The sequence below is a fragment of the Scyliorhinus torazame genome, chromosome 2, assembly GCF_047496885.1.
Source record: "Scyliorhinus torazame isolate Kashiwa2021f chromosome 2, sScyTor2.1, whole genome shotgun sequence".
Lineage (NCBI taxonomy): Eukaryota > Metazoa > Chordata > Chondrichthyes > Carcharhiniformes > Scyliorhinidae > Scyliorhinus > Scyliorhinus torazame.
In genome coordinates, this window is record NC_092708.1 from 328,350,190 (window position 1) to 328,368,562 (window position 18,373).

The window sequence follows — 18,373 nt, forward strand, 5'->3', positions numbered from 1 at the left end:
CTGAGTTCATTGGGTGGAGCGGGCGCTGACCTGATTGGGTGGAGCGGGCGCTGACCTGATTGGGTGGAGCGGGCGCTGAACTGATTGGCTGCAGCGTGAATGGGCGGAGCAGAGGGAAGGCGGGGTTGTGGTGTCCGTTTGAAGAAAACGGGCCAACGGAAAACGCTCGCGCGCTCGGAGTCCTGAGGTTGTGTCTCGAGCGGCAACATGGCGAAACAGAGCACGGCAAGTGAGAGAAAGAAACAGATCACTATTCGTGGTTTGGGAGGCTTGGAATCTGTATCGGGGTTAAAGTTGGGATTTAATCGCCACCTGCACTTCACCCTGGTGAAGGACCGTAATGTGGCCACCATGAGGGATTATTACTTGGCGCTGGCGCACATCGTCCGCGACCATCTGGTGGGGCGCTGGATACGCACCCAGCAATATTACTACGATAAGGACCCTAAGGTAAATCGGGCGACATGTGGTACCGTAAATGGACTCCAAAGTTAAATAAAGATCCTTCACACTCAATGATACCGGGGATGCACAGCTGTCTTAGCCCACCAGTATTGAAGGCGGACCTCCACCTTAATCCTTCCCATGCAGTCCCACGAACAAGAGTCCAAAGTGATGCCCTCATTTTGGGTTCAATTTCCCTCCTTGTTTCATGGGGTACAGCCACTGGGACAGCAGTATCATTATAAATGGGATCCCAAGATAAAAGTGTGTCAGTGGCCAATCGTTTGAGCAGGATCTGATGTAAAGCTGTCAACGTCCCATGGAATCCCTTGCTGTACAGTCAATTACCAGGAGACGAGAATGTTGGAACAATCGAGGCTTTATTGTTCCAACATTCCTGTTCAGCGCAGGAGAGCACACTTTTTTATACGCCGCCTGCTGGTTGGAGCCAGCAGGCAGGGATTAACCGTCGTACCTGTAATATACGGGCAGTGCCGTAATACATACAGTATACCACTAGTGGTGTTTATCACATTCACCCCCTGTTAAAGAAAGAGTCCGGCGGGGGTGACTGAAACATTACAAATTAAGTCTGTCGGGGGCTTTGACCCTCTGCTGCGATCGCCTCAGTCCTGGTGGTGATGTGGGCGCCGACGTGTTCACCTGCGACTCCGGGAGTGTGTTGCCCTCGTTTTCGTCGCCCCTGAGTGGATCCAGTGGGAAGACGGATCCTACAGGGGTGGGGGCTGCGGTGTGGTTCGCTGGAGGGAGGTTGAGTGGCGCAGGGGTGAATGAGGCAATCGGGGAGGTAAGGAGTGGTGTCAGGTCGGGGGTCGTGGGTGGGGACCCAGCGGGTGCCAGGTCCCGGAGGGAGACAGTGTCTTGGCGCCCGTCGGGGTGTGCCACGTAGGTGTACTGCGGGTTTGCATGTAGGAGATGGACTTTCTCGACCAGGGGGTTCGATTTATGGCTCCGCACATGCTTCCGGAAGAGGACGAGTCCAGGAACTGTCAGCCATGTTGGGAGCGAGACCCCGGAGGGTGGACTTCCTGGGGAAGGCAAACACACGTTCATGAGGGGTCTCATTAGTGGTGGTGCAGAGGAACCACCGGATGGAGTGAAGCGCGTCGGGGAGGACCTCCTGCCAGCGGGAGACCGGGAGATTTTTAGACCGCAGGGCCAGCAGGACGGCCTTCCAGACCGTCCTGTTCTCCCTCTCCACCTGCCCGTTTCCCCGGGGGTTGTAGCTGGTCGTCCTGCTCGAGGCAATGCCCTTGCTGAGCAGGAACTGACGCAGTTCATCGCTCATGAAAGAGGATCCCCGATCGCTATGGATGTAGGTGGGGAAACCGAACAGAGTGAATTTGCTGTGCAGGGCTTTAATTACAGTGGCAAAAGTCATGTCGGGGCATGGGATGGCGAAGGGGAACCGGGAGTACTCATCAATAACGTTGAGGAAGTACACGTTGCGGTCGGTGGAGGGGAAGGGGCCCTTTGAAGTCCATGCTGAGGCGTTCAAAGGGGCGGGAGGCCTTCACCAGGTTTGCTCTATCTGGTCGGTTAGAAGTGCAGCTTGCACTCTGTGCAGACTTGGCAGTCTCTGGTGACGGTCCTGACTTCAATGGAGTAGGGCAGGTTGCGGGCCTTGACAAAATGGAAGAACCGGGTGACCCCCGGGTGGCAGAGGTCATAGTGGAGAGCTTGGAGTCGGTCTACCTGTGCGCTGGCACATGTACCGCAGGATAGGGCATCTGAGGGCTCACTGAGCTTCCCCGGGCGATACAAGATCTCATAATTATAGGTGGGGAGCTCGATCCTCAACATCAATATCGTGTCAATTTTGACCTTGCCCCGCTGTGTATTATTAAACATGAAGGCAACCGACCATTGGTCAGTGAGGAGAATCTCCTGCCCGCCAGCTAAGGTCTCCAACGCCGCACAGTTTCCACAATGGCTTGGGCCTCCTTCTCGACAGAGGAGTGCCGCATTTCGGAGGCATGGAAGGTGTGGGAAAAGAAAGCCACGGGCCTGGTTGAGGGTAGCGGCCAGAGCCACGTCCGATGCATCGCTCTCCACTTGGAAGGGGAGGGACTCGTCGACCGCGTGCATCGTAGCCTTGGTGATGTCCGGCTTGATGTGGTTAAAGGCCTTGCGGGCCTCAGCCGTCGGGAAAAACTGGACGTGATGAGTGGCGGGCCTTGTTCGCATAATTAGGTACCCACTGGGCGTAATATGAGAAAAACCCCAGGCAACGTTTCAGGGCCTTGGGGCAGTGGGGGAGAGGGAGTTCCAGGAGGGAGCGCATGCGGTCGGGGTCGGTCCCTAGGAGTCCATTTTCCACAACATAGCCAAGGGTGGCTGAGCGGAACACGCATTTCTCCTTATTGTATGTGAGGTTAAGGAGTTTGATGGTATGGAGGAATTTTTGGAGGTTTACGTCGTGGCCCTGCTGATCGTGGCCGCAGATGGTGACGTTATCTAGGTACGGGAATGTGGCCCGCAGCCCGTACTGGTCAACCATTCGGTCCATCGCTGGAAGACCGAGACCCCATTGGTGACGCCGAAGGGAACCCGAAGGAAGTGATAGAGGCGGCCATCTGCTTCGAAAGCAGTGTAAAGGCAGTCCTCCGGGCGGATGGGGAGCTGGTGGTAGGCGGACTTCATGTCTCCTGTGTAAAAGACTCGATACTGCGCAATCTGATTGACCATGTCAGATATGCGTGGGAGGGGGTACGCGTCGAGCTGTGTGTACCGATTGATGGTCTGACTGTAGTCAATGACCATCCTGTACTTCTCCCCAGTTTTCACTACCACAACTTGAGCTCTCCAGGAGCTGTTGCTGGCCTCGATGATCCCTTCCCGCAGAAGCCGTTGGACCTCCGACCTGATGAAGGTCCTGTCCTGGGCACTGTACCGTCTGCTTCTCGTGGCGACGGGTTTGCAATCCGGGGTGAGGTTCGCAAACGGGGAAGGTGGATCGACCTTAAGAGTCGTGAGGCCATTTCAAAGTCAGGCTTTGGAGATGGCACGGAAAATCCAGGCCGAGCAACAGGGCAGTGCAGAGGTGGGGGAAGATGTAGAGCTGGAAGTTGCTGAACTCTACGCCCTGGACGGTGAGGGTCGCGATACAGTACCCCCGGATTTCAACGGAATGGGATCCGGAGGCCAGGGAGATTTTCTGGGTGACTGTGTGTACCGGGAGGGAGCAGGGCCTTACCATAGTGGGGTGGATGAATCTCTCCCGGAGTCAAAGAGGCAGGTCGTCTCGTGCCCGTTGGTCTTCACCGTCGTTGTAGCGGTCGCAAGGTTGCGGGGCCGAGACTGCTCCAGGGTGATGGAGGCGAGCTGCGGAAGATGCTGGGAGGACCTGGACTGATCAGCGGTGGCGGAGGTAGCATTAGGCGGCGAACGGCCAGACGAGCGGTCCAAAATGGCGCTGAAGATGGCGGCGCCCACGGGGCTCACATGGCGGGCAGCATCAAAGATGGTGGCGCCCACGGGCTGCACTTGGTTTGCGGAGGGGAAGATGGTGGCACCCCTGGGTCGCACGTGGGGGGTATAGAAATGCCGGGCCTGGAAACGGCGGCGACCGACCGGGCCTGGCAAAGGGAAACAAAGTGCCCATCCCACACCTGTTGCAGGTCGCACTCCGCGCCAGGCAGCGCTGCTTAGGGTGTTTGCTTTGTCCACAAAAATAGCACTTGGGGGGGGTGGGGGGCAGAGTTGGCTGGCTGCCGCGCGGCGCAGGCTTGCGGTGAGCTGGAGTTGGCAGCTGGTGGGGCCCACGATGCCCACAAGGGTGCCACGCGGTCGGGGGTGTAGGACTGCAGGTTACGGGAGGCCACTTCTAATGAATTAGCAAGCTGCCTAGTCCCCGCGAGATCGAGCGTACCCCCTTCCAATAGTCGCTGGCGGACACATGTAGACTTCATGCCCGTGACATAAGCGCCTCTAATTAAAGGTTTGGTGTGTTGGACTGCTGAAACTGCCTGGCAGTCACAGTTCCTACCGAGGATCTGTAGGGCCCGTAAGAAATCATCCAGGGTCTCCCCAGAGAGTTGCTGTCTCGTGGCCAGGAGGTGCCTGGCGTACACTTGATTCACCGGTTTAACGTAATGCCCCTTCAGGAATGTCATTGCTTCGGAGTAGGTGGGCGCATCCCGGATGAGGGGAGAAATGTCAGGGCTCATCCGTGAGTAGAGGACTTGGAGCTTCTGCGAGTCCGAGGGTTCTTCAATGGCTGCTCTGAGGTAGCCTTCGAAGCAGGCTAGCCAGTAGTCGAAGGTGGACGTGGCGTTGGCTGCGTGAGGGCTCAGCTGCAGGCGATCAGGCTTGATGAGGAAATCCATCTTTTAAAATCTTGTTCAATAAATTGATGTACCGTCAATTACCACGAGATGAGAATGGTGGAAAAATCAAGGCTTTATTGAACAAGATGTTGTGCCTCCTGTAGCTGGAACCAGAATGGCTGCAGCGCAGGAGAGCACACTCTTTTATACGCCGCCTGCTGGGCGGAGCCAGCAGGCAGGGATTTACCGTCGTACCTGTAATATACGGGCAGTGCCGTAATACATACAATATACCACTAGTGGTGTTTACCACATCCCTACAGTGCAGAAGGCGACCACTGGGCTCATTGCGTCTGCACCAACCCTCTGGAAGAGCACCCTACCTAGGCACTCTGCCTCACTCTAATTCCGTAACCCCACCTAACCTGCACATCTTTGGCCACTAAAGGAGCAATTTTAGCACAGCCAATCCACCTAACAACCTGGACATTTTTGGACTGTGGGAGGGAACCCACTCAGACATGGAGCTTGCAGCTTGTCTGGATGAGAATGGGGGCTGCAGGGTGGATGTTCTAACTGATCATGACGCTGTGGTACATGAAGCCATGGCACAAGGCTCTACACAGTCAATATGAGGAGCTTGACATCACATTAAGGAACAGGACCTCAAAGGTAATAACTTGGCATAGGGCCAATAAGATTTGAAAGATAAATACAGTTCAAAAACTGGCACCAATACTGGAGAAAATGGGGACGACCGTTGGGATGGTCTACACCTGAATCATGCTGGGACCAGTGTTCTGACAAACCACATAAGGAAAGTAGGATTTTAAACTAAATAGTTGGGGCAGGGGATCAAATTTGGGAAGATGTACTAAATCAAAGACCAGAGAGAGAATGTTTCCAATGTAGAAGGAAACCATTCAGGGTATCATGTGTGCACCGATTTTCTGAAAGAACATTCATCAAGTCCCACTCCCCTCCTTATCCCCGCAACCTTGCACATTATTTTCAGAAAGCAATCCAATTCCCTTTGAATACCTTGATCGAACCTGCCTCCACCACCTTCTCATGACGTTTGTTTCAGACTCCAACCACCCTCTCTGGGTGAAGATGATTTTTCTTTACATTTCTTTTATTCTTTTTGCCAATTATTTTGAATCTGTGCTCTCTAGCTCTTGATGTGCTCTTGAATGGGAAAACTTTCTCATTATATACTGTCCATACCCCTCAGGATCTTGAATATCTACCAAGTTTCCTCAGCCTTTTCTCCAAGGAAAACAGACCCAACCTCTCCAGTGTATCCTAATAGCTACAGTTCTTTATCCCTGGAATCATTCTTGTGAATCTCTGCACTCTCACCAATGCCTTCACATCCGTTCTCGAGTATGGCACCCAGAACTGGATGCAGTACTCCAGATGAAGCCTACCTAATGTCTTTTACAATTCAACATGACTCTCTTACTCTTGTACTCAATGTCCTTACTAATAAAGCCTAAGATACCATATGCTTTATTAATTGCTCTCAACATGCCCTGCCATCTTCAATGACTTATGTGCATGTACACCACAGTTCCTCTGCAGACGTTGCACCTCCTTCAATTTAATCAACTGTATTCGCTGCTTCCAATGCAGTCTCCTCTACGCCAGGGTGACTAAATGCGGACGGGTGGCTTCTTTTCAGAATTGAATTCCAACACAAACTGGGGAATAGCACCTCGTCTTCCGATTAGGTACATCACAGCCCTCAGGACTTAACATTGTGATCAACAACTTTAAGACTGATCTTTCTCCTCCATCTTGATATTTGTTATATATCACAAACATTGTCCTAATGCAAAAGTAACCCCCCCCCTCACTGGGATGAAAATTGAGGGATGAAGCATACAATGTAGAGGATTGTGAAATATTAGATGCGATCAACACAAGAAGGGAGGAAATATTACGGTTGTGGCATCTTTGAAAGTGGATCAATCACAAGGCCCAGGTGAAATGCATTTTACGGCTGCTAAGAGAAGCAAAAGAAGAAATGGTTGGTACTCTGACTACAATTTTCCCAATCCTTTCTGGCTACAGGCATTGTGCTGGAGGGCTGCTAATCTGCCGTTGTCTAAAAAGTGATAGCCCAAGTAAATAAAGGCCAATCAGCCTAACCTTGGTGGTTGGCAAATTATTGGAAAAAATTCTGAGAGTATGGGCGTGATTCTCCGCCCTACCACGCCACTTCTCTGCCACGACTCGCCGGCAGGATTCTCTGTTATGTCGGCCGGTCAATGGGGTTTCCCATTGTGGGGCAGTCCCACGCCGTGGTGAAACCCCCAGGCGCTGGCAAAACGGAGAATCTCACCCTATAAATCATTTAGAGGGTCGCAGATCAAGGACATTTGTTAAGTGGAGGACTTGTATGACTAACTTGATTGTATTTCTTGCAAAGGTAAGAAATACGCTTGATGAAGATGGTGTATTGAATATAGTTGGCATGGATTTAAATAACGCTTTTGACAAAGGCCCATATGGTAGACTAGCTAAAAGCTCATCGGATGCAAGAGAAAGTGACAATTGGATCCAAACTTGGATTCATGGCAGAAAGCATGGTTGATAGATGTTTATATGACTAGAAGGTTGTTTCGAGTAGGGGAATTCCTGAGGGCTCAGTACCAGGTATATCAGCTGTTCCAGTACAGTCAATATCTACCAAACAATGTGGGAAAATGCCCATGCCATATCCACAAAAAGCAAAACAAATCCAATGTGATTTTATTGCCCCATAAATCTACTTTCAATTATCAGCAGAAGGATGTTAGGAACAGAGATAGTTGAAGTGATCTATATTTGTATTGTTAAATATTAGAAATAAGGAATAAGACCTCAAGACATAGGAGCAGAATTAGGCTACTCAGCCCATCAAGTCTGCTCTGCCATTCAATCATGGCTGATATTTTTCTCAAAACCATTCTCCTGCTTTCTCTCCATAACACCTGATCCCTTATTAATCAAGAACCTATCTATCTAGGGCGGCATGGTAGCACCAGGGTCCCAGGTTCAATTCCCAGCTTGGGTCACTGACTGTGCAAAGTCTGCCCGTTCTCTCCGTGTCTGCGTGCGTTCCCTCCGGGTGCTCCAGTTTCCTCCCAAAAGTCCCAAAAGAAGTGCTGTTAAGTGAATTGGGCATTCTGAATTCTCCCTCCGTGTACCTAAATAGGTGCCAGAATGTGGCGACTAGGGGATTTTCACAGTATCTTCATTGCAGTGTTAATTTAAGCCAACTTGTGACAATAATAAAAATTATTATTAAGCCAACTTAGAACATAGAACATAGACAAATACAGCACAGAACAGGCCCTTCGGCCCACGATGTTGTGCCGAACCTTTGTCCTAGATTAATCATAGATTATCATAGAATTTATCTTTGTGACAATAATAAAAATTATTGGTGTGGGCTTAAGTAGGGTGCTCTTTCCAAGGGCCGGTGCAGACTCGATGGGCCGAATGGCCTCCTTCTGCACTGTAGGGATTCTATGAATTTCTATGATTTGTTACTATCACCTGATACAACTGAGATTGTTAAATGACAACAAGCACAGATTGCTAGGATAGAACAAAACTCTGAAAAGCAAGTATTCAATCAAGGAGAGTAAGTCTAGCCAGATGCTACATCACCAGTGAGACCATAAGACTTAGGAGCAGAATTAGGCTATTCGGCCCATCGAGTCTGCTTGGCTATTCAATCATGGCTGATATTTTTCTCATCCCCATTCTCCTACCTTCTCCTCATAACCCCTGATCCCCTTATTAATCAAAAACCTATCTATCTGTCTTAAAGACACTCAGTGATTTTGCCTCCGCAGCATTCTGCGGCAAAGAGTTCCACAGATTCACCATCCTCTAGCTGAAGAAATTCCTCCTCATCTCTGTTTTAAAGGATTGTCCCGTTAGTCTGAGATTGTGTCCTCTGGTTCTAGTTTTTCCTACAAGTGGAAACATCCTCTCCACATCCACCCCTATCCAGGCCTCGCCCTATCCTGTAAGTTTCAATAAGATGCCCCCTCATTCTTCTAAACTCCCAACGAGTACAGACCCAGAGTCCTCAACTGTTCCTCATACGACAAGCTCTTCATTCCAGGGATCATCCTTGTGAACCTCCTCTGGACCCTTTCCAAGGTCAGCACATCCTTCCTTAGATACGGGGCCCAATACTGCTCACAATACTCAAATGGGGTCTGACCAGAGCCTTATACAGCCTCAGAAGTACATCCCTGCCCTTGTATTCTGGCCCTCGCTACATGAATGCTAACATTGCATTTGCCTTCCTAACTGAACCTGCACCTTCAGAGAATCTTGAATAAGGACTGCCACAAGACCCTTTGTGCTTCTGATTTCCTAAGCATTTCCCCATTTAGAAAATAGTCTATGCCTCCATTCCTGCTTCCAAAGTGCATAACCTCACACTTTTCCAAATTGTATCCCATCTGCCACTTCTTTGTCCGCTCTCCTAGCCTGCCCAAGTCCTTCTGCAGCCCCCTGCCTCGTCAATACTACTTGTCACTCTACATATCTTTGTATCATCTGCAAACTTAGCAACAGTGCCTTAAGTTCCTTCTTCCAGATCATTAATGTATATTGTGAAAAGTTGCGGTCCCAGCACTGACCCCTGAGGCACACCACTAATCACTGGCTGCCATCCTGAAAAAGACCCTTTTATCCCCACTCTCTGCCTTCTGCCAGACAACCAATCCTCTATCCATGCCAGGACCTTATCCTTAACATCATGGACTCTTAAGTGATTTAATAGTCTCCTATGTGGCACCTTGTCAAAGACCTTTTGGAAATCTAAATAAATCACGTCCGCTGGTTCTCCTTTGTCTAACTTCCTGATTATTACCTCCTCAAAGAACTCTCACAGAATTATCAGGCATGACCTCCCCTTGACGAAGCTGTGCTAACTCAGTACTATTTTATCTTGCAGTTCCAAGTACTCCGCAATCTCATCTTTAATAATGGCCTCTAAAATCTTACCAATGACTGAAGTCAGGCTAACCGGCCTATGATTTCCTGTCATTTGCCTCCCTCCTTTAAACAGCGGTGTTACATTAGCCACTTCCCAGACCTCTGGGACCCTTCCTGCCTCCAGTGATTCCAGAAAGATCACCACCAAATCCTCCACAATCACCTCAGCTAGCTCTTTTAGAACCTGGGTATAGTCCGTCCGGGCCAGGTAATTTATCCACCTTCAGACCTTTCAGTTTCACCAGAACCTTCTTAGTGATGGCCATTACACTCACTTGTGCCCCCTGATTCTCCTGGAGCTCTGGTATCTTCCAACGTGAAGACTGATGCAAAGTAACTATTCAGTTCCTCTGCCATTTCTTTGTTTCCTATTATTACTTCTCCTGCCTCATTTTTCAGTGGTCCAATGTCTATTTTTGCCTCTCTCTTACCTTTTATATATTGAAAAAAACTCATCCTATCTTCTTCTATATTACTAGCTAGTTTACACTCCTATTTCATCTTCTCCCCCCTTATTGCTTTTTTAGTTGTCCTCTGCTCGCTTTTTAAGGCTTCCTAATCCTCTGGCTTCCCACTAATCCTCACCACTTTGCATGCTTTTTCTTTTTCTTTTGTACTGTCCTTGACTTTCCTCATCAGCCATGGATGCCTCGTCCTCTCCTTAGCATGTTTTCTCCTTGGGATGAATTTCTGTTGTGCCTCCAGAATCTCCCCCAAAAACTGCTGCCATTGCTGTTCCACTGTCTTCCCTACTAGGCTCCCTTTCCAATGAACTGGCCAGTTCCTCCCTCATGTCTTTGTAGTTACATTTATTTAATTGTAATACTGTTTCATCTGATTCCAGCTTCTCCCTCTCAAACTGCAGGGTAAATTCTATCATATTGTGATCACAGCTCCCTAAGGGTTCCTTCACCTTAACTTCCCTAATCAAGTCTGCCTCATTACACATCACCAAATCCAGAATTGCCTGTTCGCTAGTAGGCTATGTTGCAAGCTGCTCCAAAAAAACATATCTTAGACATCCCACAAATTCCTCTTCTTGGGATCCACTACCAATCTGATTTTCCCAGTCCGCCTGCATATTGAAGTCCCCCATGATTATTGTAATATTGCCTTTTCTATCTCCTGATTTATTTTCTGCCCCTCATTCTGACTACTGCTAGGGGGCCTGTACATAACTCCCATCAGGGTCTTTTTACCTTTGCGATTCCTCAACTCTATCAGGAGAGATTCTATGCCTTCTGATCCTATATCGCTCCTCGCTATCGATTTAACTTCATTCCTTACTAACAATGCAACCCCGCCCCCTTGCCTATCTGCCTGTCCTTTCAAATATCCTTGGATATTTAGATCCCAGCCCTGAACCTCTTGCAGCCACGCCTCTGTGATGACACAACATCGTACCGTCCCAATTTCATTGTGAGCAACAAGCTCATTTACCTTGTTCCGTATACTGTACACATTTAGGTACAACACCCTGAGCCCTTCATTGATCACCTCCATTCTCATACTTGTCACCTTTTTTACTCTGCCTGAGGGTGATGTTGTTCTCTTATTTTTGTTCTCTATTTCCCCTTCAGTTTTTACACCTTCTAAGCTAATGCACCCCCCCTGCCATACTAGTTTAAATCCTCCCGAGTGATTCTCACAAACCTTCCAGAGAGAATATTGGTGCCCCTCCGGTTTAGATGCAACCCGTCCTTCTTGTACAGGTCCCACCTGCCCGTAAGAGATCCCAATGGTCCAGAAATCTGAAACCCTCCCTCCTACACCACCAGTTTAGCCACATATTTAGCTGCTGCATCCTCCTATTTCTAGCCTCACTGGCATGTACACGGATATAATCTTGAGATTACAACCCTCGAGGTCCTGTATAGATTTAAGTGGGTTTAATTTAGTGTTTTTTGTGTAAGAAAGGGTAAAACACTAGTCAGATTCATGTTAAACAAAGGTGTTTGCATATGTGGGAGTTTAGGTTTCACTTCAAACTGTGTTTCTCTTGTGCTGAGAGAGTTTGCAACGGGAGAAGTAAACACAAGATTGGAGGAGGATTGAGATGTTACGCAGCAACCAGGGGCATTTTTAGGGAGACGACCTTTTAAAAAATAAATAAATTTAGAGTACCCAATTTTTTTTTCCAATTAAGGGGCAATTTAGCGTGGCCACTCCACCTAGCTTGCACGTCTTTGGGCTGTGGGGTGAGATCCACGCAAACACGGGGAGAATGTGCAAACTGCGCACGGACAGTGACCCGGGGCCAGGATTGACCCGGGGCCGAGATCTAACCCGGGTCCTCAGTGCCGTCAGGTTGAAGTGCTTACCACTGTTTCACCGTGCCGCCCCGGAGAAGACCTTTTTGAGTTTAGTTTTAACTGGAAGCCATAGTAGAAGGAGCTTCACGGAAAGAGGGAACATCTCACAGTTTAGCTGGAAGTAAAGCCGTACAATGGAGCAAGGGGCAAATAAGGCAAGTGCCTGAAGCCTAAAGACCAGTTAGTTAAGAAAACTAGAGAAATAAAGAGATGTTTCCAGGAAGTCTGAAGTTAAAGGAACAGGAAACTGGAACTAGAACAGGATATTGTTCATTGAAGCCAGAAATAGAGCTGATAAGGAGTTGGCTGGTGAGAATCCAGAAAGATACCTGTTTGAAGTGGTTCTAAGGATTGTGATATCTTACCATGGACGATGAAGTGATAGGGGGATCATTGTGGAGCAATTGGTGGCTGAATATCCAGAGTTTGCATAAGAGAATTCAAGACAAAGGAACCTTGAAAGGAGAGTCAGAAAACCTGGATGCGGATCAAGGAGAGGAAGCCTTGGGTGAAAGGATAGTTGAAAAACCTGGAGACAGACTCTTGATGAAAAGACCATGGAAAAGCATTGTTTGAAAGGAGATTTTAATGCATATCTTTTGAGAGTGGAGTCTTAACACTCGTGACAATCATGTGGGGGGAACTTGAGAAATCCATGGAAGATCGATTGAGTGGCATGTGCCATTTGGTTTTAGAGTGGGGTGTTACCCTTGAAATCTGTGTACATTTGTGAAGATAAGTGGGAGTGAAGGAGTATTGTATTATGGTTAAATGTTTCATGTGTAATAAATGTTTTATTTCTGTTATAAACTAATTGGAATTCCTGTGTCTCTGTTCCTCGACATTTTCTTTAAAAAGTACAAGTTACGGGGCGGGATTCTCTGTTCAGGAGATTAAGTGTTGACACCGGGGCAGGATTCGTGGTCTTCCACAATAGCAAAACTGCTGCCGAACCTGGACTGATTCAACGACTGTGGAGGGGCTAGCACCGTGTGCCAAATGGAACACAATCGATTCCAAAATAAAACAGTGCGCGATTTGCCAGGTCCGTGATTGTCACTCGGGAGGCTGACAAGCTGCAGCCGCATATATACATTACAATCCCCACACACTTATCCCAGCCAACAAAATGGCACTGGTTGTGCTGGAGCAGGCCCGTACAGCTGATGATTCGGCTGGGATCAGAGGGCACCTAAGGGGGTGGCCCTGGGGGGTGGCTCTAAATTCACAGTGGGCTGTCAGCGTGCGCAGCTACATGGTTGCCTTTCTGGCTGCAGCAATGGTGCTCTGTGCCCATCCACCCGACTCCATATCCCACTCCTGGCTACCCTCTCTCCCTCAACAGCCACAACACTAGTTTCATTATTTTTAAAGCACAAGTTAACCGTGCCGTCGAGAACTCAGACCATCGGAGGCGGAGAATCGTGGAAACCCCGGAGAATACCAGGTCAGGGCCGCGAATGCAAATGGCGTTTACTGTACGTGGATTCTGTACCACATTGACGCCGCTGTCGAGGTGACGGAGAATTGCGATTTGGCGTCAAATCGGCGTCCGGCTCAATTTTGACATCGGAACCTATTCTCCGCCCAATAGCGTTTTGCGATTTCACCATCAGTCAACGGAGCATCCCGCCCACGATCTTTGAGCCAGGGTTGGACTGATTTGTCCCATCCAGTTATGACATCAACTGGGATCGTAATAGTGATGAAATGTGACAATGCGATTACGGGGCACTTACACAGCAATAACCAGTACTCCATTTGGGTTCTTCTGGAGTCCAAAATTTGAAAAACAAACTGAACTATACAAGAAGGATGGGTTGCACCTGGACTGGAGGAGCACTAATATCCTGGGCGGGAGGTTTGCTAGTGCTGTTCCAGAGGGTTTAAAATAGTGTGGCAAGGGGTTGGGAACCGGAACCGCAGACCAGTAAGTGTAGAGACTGGGGGAAAAAAGAGAGACTGAGATAAACATAGCTCAGAGTAAGAGAAGGCAGAGGGAAGCCGCAGGGCTCAGTGGGACTGTAGGTCTGGAGTGCGTTTGCTTCAGTGCAAGAAGTAGAACAGATAAGACAGATGAACTGAGAGCCTGGATTACTGCATGGAACTATGATGTAATTGCAATTATGGAGACATGGTTAAAGGAGGGACAGGACTGGCAGCTCAACATTCCGGGATATCCTTGTTTTAGACGGGACAGAACGGGGAACAAAAGAGGTGGGGGAGTTGCAATACTGATTCGGGAGCAGATCACAGTTGTGTTGAGGGAGGACACATTGGAGAGATCTTACAGTGAGGCATTATGGGTGGAGCTCAGAGCTCAGGAATAAGAAGGGTGAAATCACAATGTTGGGAGTGTACACTAGACCTCCCAACAGCCTGCAGGAGACTGAAGAGCATTGTATAGTCAGATACTGAAAAGGTGTGAAAAAAGCAGGGTAGTTGTGATGGGTGACTTTAACTTCCCTCATATTGACTGGGAATCCCTTACATGCCAGAGGCCTGATTTATATTACAAGAACATTTGTAGTTAAAGCTATAAATGATTTATTAACATTAACTGTGGGTCAAATATATACAAAACAACAGATGAATAACAGTATGATCATGCACAAGCAACCTCTCTCCCCAGCTCCCTCCAGCCAGTGTGCCGTCATCTTGACTCCAGCATTCACTTATATATTAGTGAGACTCCTGGTGGTCAGTTGGCGAATTACAACACAACCATGTTATCACAACAACCACTACCTCTTCTGTCCTGGGAGGAGAAAGAGGGCTCATCAGCAAGGGCAGTAAGCTCAATAGATCCGCATTTGCGATCTGGGTTCCAGGACGATGCTCAAATGAGTACTCATGGCGGCCAGCAGGAGGGCTCAATGCTGGATCCTGGCGGAGACGATGGCCGAAAATGCCTTGTCTTCTTTAAAAAGATGGAACAGTGGCTTGTGGTCCGTGAAACGTCAACCGTACACGTATTGATGGAATTTCTTCATGGCGAAGACAACTGCCACACATTCTTTCTCAATGTGCGCATAATTACGCTCAGCTGTGGTCAGTGTACAGGAGGCAAAAGCAATCAGTGTCTCTCTGCCATCTTCCATTCTGTGTGATAAAACTGCACCAATGCTGTATGGTGATGTGTCACACATGACAATTAGTGGTTTGGCGGGATCATAATGTGTTAGCAAGCTGAAAGAAGTCAATTGTTTCTTTACCTGTTGGCAAGCTTCTTCCTGTTGCTTCCTCCATGCCCACTCCTGTTTTTAAAAAAGGAGATGCAGGGGGGCCAACATTGTTGTGACGCTGGGGATGAACTTGCCATAATAGTTCACAAAACCCAGAAAAGACCATAGTTCCGTGGCCCTTGTAGGGGTAGGAGTCTGCTGAATGGCACGTACCTTCTCTACGGCAGTGTGTAAGCCCTTATAGTCTACCAGTTAACCCAGGTACATACTGCTCTTGCATGAGCTCTCCATGGTGAACACCCATCTCCGAGAAACGACGGAGCACTTCGTCCAAGTTATTTAGATGCTCCTCTTCGGTTGCCCCATGACCAACACATCATCTAGATATACAGCTACTTCCGGCAACTCCCGTAGAATATTTTCCGTCACCCTCTGGAATATGGCAAAGGCTGCGACACTCCAAAGTGTAGCCTGGTGTATTTGTACAGGTACTTTGTGTGTTTATATTGACTTATTTTTGGAGGCAGGATCAAATTCTAACCGCAAATATGCATGGCAGATATTGAGCTTGGTAAATACCAATTTTGTGCATAGGTCCTCTGTGTGGGGCTTCGGGTAACAATCCAAACGGGAAACCGGGTTAACCATTAATTTATAGTCTCCACACAATCTGACTGTAATCTGGTTTGAGCACCGGGGCCACCGGCACCGCCCAATCAGCAAAACGTACGGGCCTGATGGTACCGGGCAAGCTCTGGTTCTGAGCCTGGGTCAACTTGAAATTTTGCCATGGCCCCTTTTATTTTCCCCATTCTATATTGGAAAACCTCAGGTTATTTTCCTCGTACTTTGTACAGGCTGCCGGATCCCATCTGGAAAATCTGTTGCCAGTCTAGATGTAGGCAGCTCAACCAATTGCAGCCAAACAGGCTGGGACCGTGTCCCTTGACTATGATTAGTGGGAGACACACCGACTGGTGCCCATAAACCACCAGTGAGTTGCTTGGAGAGGGTATGTCCTAGGGCATTAACCTCCATCCCCTGGATCTCCTGCACACCTTGCTCATCTCTTTCGCGGGAAAGCAAAATTTGCACAGCCTGCTGCAGATTTAAGAATGGTTGGGCTGGCAATTTCTTTTCAATAGCCAGGTTATATATGCTGTAGACCAAACAGTCACGTAACATTTCTGGAAAGGAAGAGCCTTATTCATAAAATTTGTCTATTTTTCACAGCCTTGAAAAAAACTCGATCACAGATTCTCCAAGGGTCCTTTCTGCTGAATTAAACCGGTATATCTGCACTATCACAGACAGTGTAGGGTTGAAGTGTTGTCCCTCTAGTGTTACCAATTATTCAAAAGTATTAGCGTCTGAAGATGCAGGATATGTGAGGCTTCTTATCACACCGTAGGTATGTATGCCACAGGCAGTCAGCAGAATTACTGTCTGTCGCTCATTCTCTGTGATATTGTTCACTCAGAAAAAGTAACATAAGAACATAACAACTAGGAGCCAGGAGTAGGCCATCTGGCCACTCGGGCCTGCTCCACCATTCAATGAGATCATGGCTGATCTTTGGTGGACTCAGCTCCACTTTCCGGCTCGAACACCATAACCCTTAATCCCTTTATTCTTCAAAAAACTATCTACCTTTATCTTAAAAATATTTAATGAAGGAGCCTCTAATGCTTCACTGGGCAAGGAATTCCATAGATTCACAACCCTTTGGGTGAAGAAGTTCCTCCTAAATTCAGTCCTAAATCTACTTCCCCTTATTTTGAGGCTATGCCCCCTAGTTCTGATTTCACCCGCCAGTGGAAACAACCTGCCTGCATCTATCCTATCTATTCCCTTCATAATTTTATACGTTTCTATAAGATCCCCCCCATCCTTCTAAATTCCAACGAGTACAGTCCCAGTCTACTCAATCCCTCCTCGTAATCCAACCCCATCAGCTCTGGGATTAACCTAGTGAATCTCCTCTGCACACCCTCCAGTGCCAGTACATCCTTTCTCAAGTCAGGAGACCAAAACTGAACACAATACTCCAGGTGTGGCCTCACTAACACCTTATACAATTGCAGCATAACCTCCCTAGTCTTAAACTTCATCCCTCTAGCAATGAAGGACAAAACTCCATTCGCCTTCTTAATCACCTGTTGCACCTGTAAACCAACTTTTTGTGACTCATGCACTAGCACACCCAGGTCTCTCTGCACAGCAGCATGTTTTAACATTTTATCATTTAAATAATAATCCCTTTTGCTGTTATTCCTACCAAAATGGATAACCTCACATTTGTCAACATTGTATTCCATCTGCCAGACCCTAGCCCATTCACTTAGCCTATCCAAATCCCTCTGCAGACTTCCAGTATCCTCTGCACTTTTTGCTTTACTAATCTTAGTGTCGTCTGCAAACTTGGACACATTGCCCTTGGTCCCCAGCTCTAAATCATCTATGTAAATTGTGAACAATTGTGGGCCCAACACTGATCCCTGAGGGACACCACTAGCTACTGATTGCCAACCAGAGAAACACACATTAATCCCCACTCTTTGCTTTCTATTAATTAACCAATCCTCTATCCATGCTACTACTTTCCCCTTAATACCATGCATCTTTATCTTATGCAGCAACCTTTTGTGTGGCACCTTGTCAAAGGCTTTCTGGAAATCCAGATATACCACATCCATTGGCATGCGTTCTGCATACTGTGTTCAATCCTCTAAGCTTGCGTCGCATATGTCTAATCTTCCAAACAGAGGCAAATTCAAAAATAATTCCAACCTTAGTCCAATAGAGGGAGGTGGTTCACCCGACGGTGTAGCAGCATCGATAGTAATCCTGTTGTACCCTCATTGCCAGTTTTGCAGATCGCAAATGAGTCCAAACCGAGAAGATTGAAGAAAACTTGGTTTATTTCAACACACTTGTACTTACAATATACATAAGATCCCAGGCGGGTCTGTACTATTGGTACCATACCTGGCCGACTTTATACAGTACATAACCATGGATCATTTAGGGCTCCCCGCCCCCTTAGCGGGGGTGGTGTATTCGGCAAGACTCGGGAGACTGTTCCAACCCCGTAGGTCACGCGTGGGTTATAACCGTTTAGGGCAGAAAATCCTGA

The 18,373-nt window shown here is 48.0% G+C and overlaps 1 protein-coding gene across 1 annotated transcript in view; it reads left to right on the forward strand.

Annotated features, from left to right (window-relative positions):
• Positions 1–201: 201 nt before the first annotated feature.
• pygl (phosphorylase, glycogen, liver) overlaps positions 202–18,373 on the forward strand; it is a 291,143-nt gene continuing 272,971 nt past the window's right edge. Inside the window, exon 1 of the mRNA XM_072489775.1 lies at positions 202–450. Coding sequence (XP_072345876.1) covers positions 208–450 — 243 coding nt within the window. The 5' untranslated portion in view covers positions 202–207. The remainder of the gene's footprint in view (positions 451–18,373) is intronic.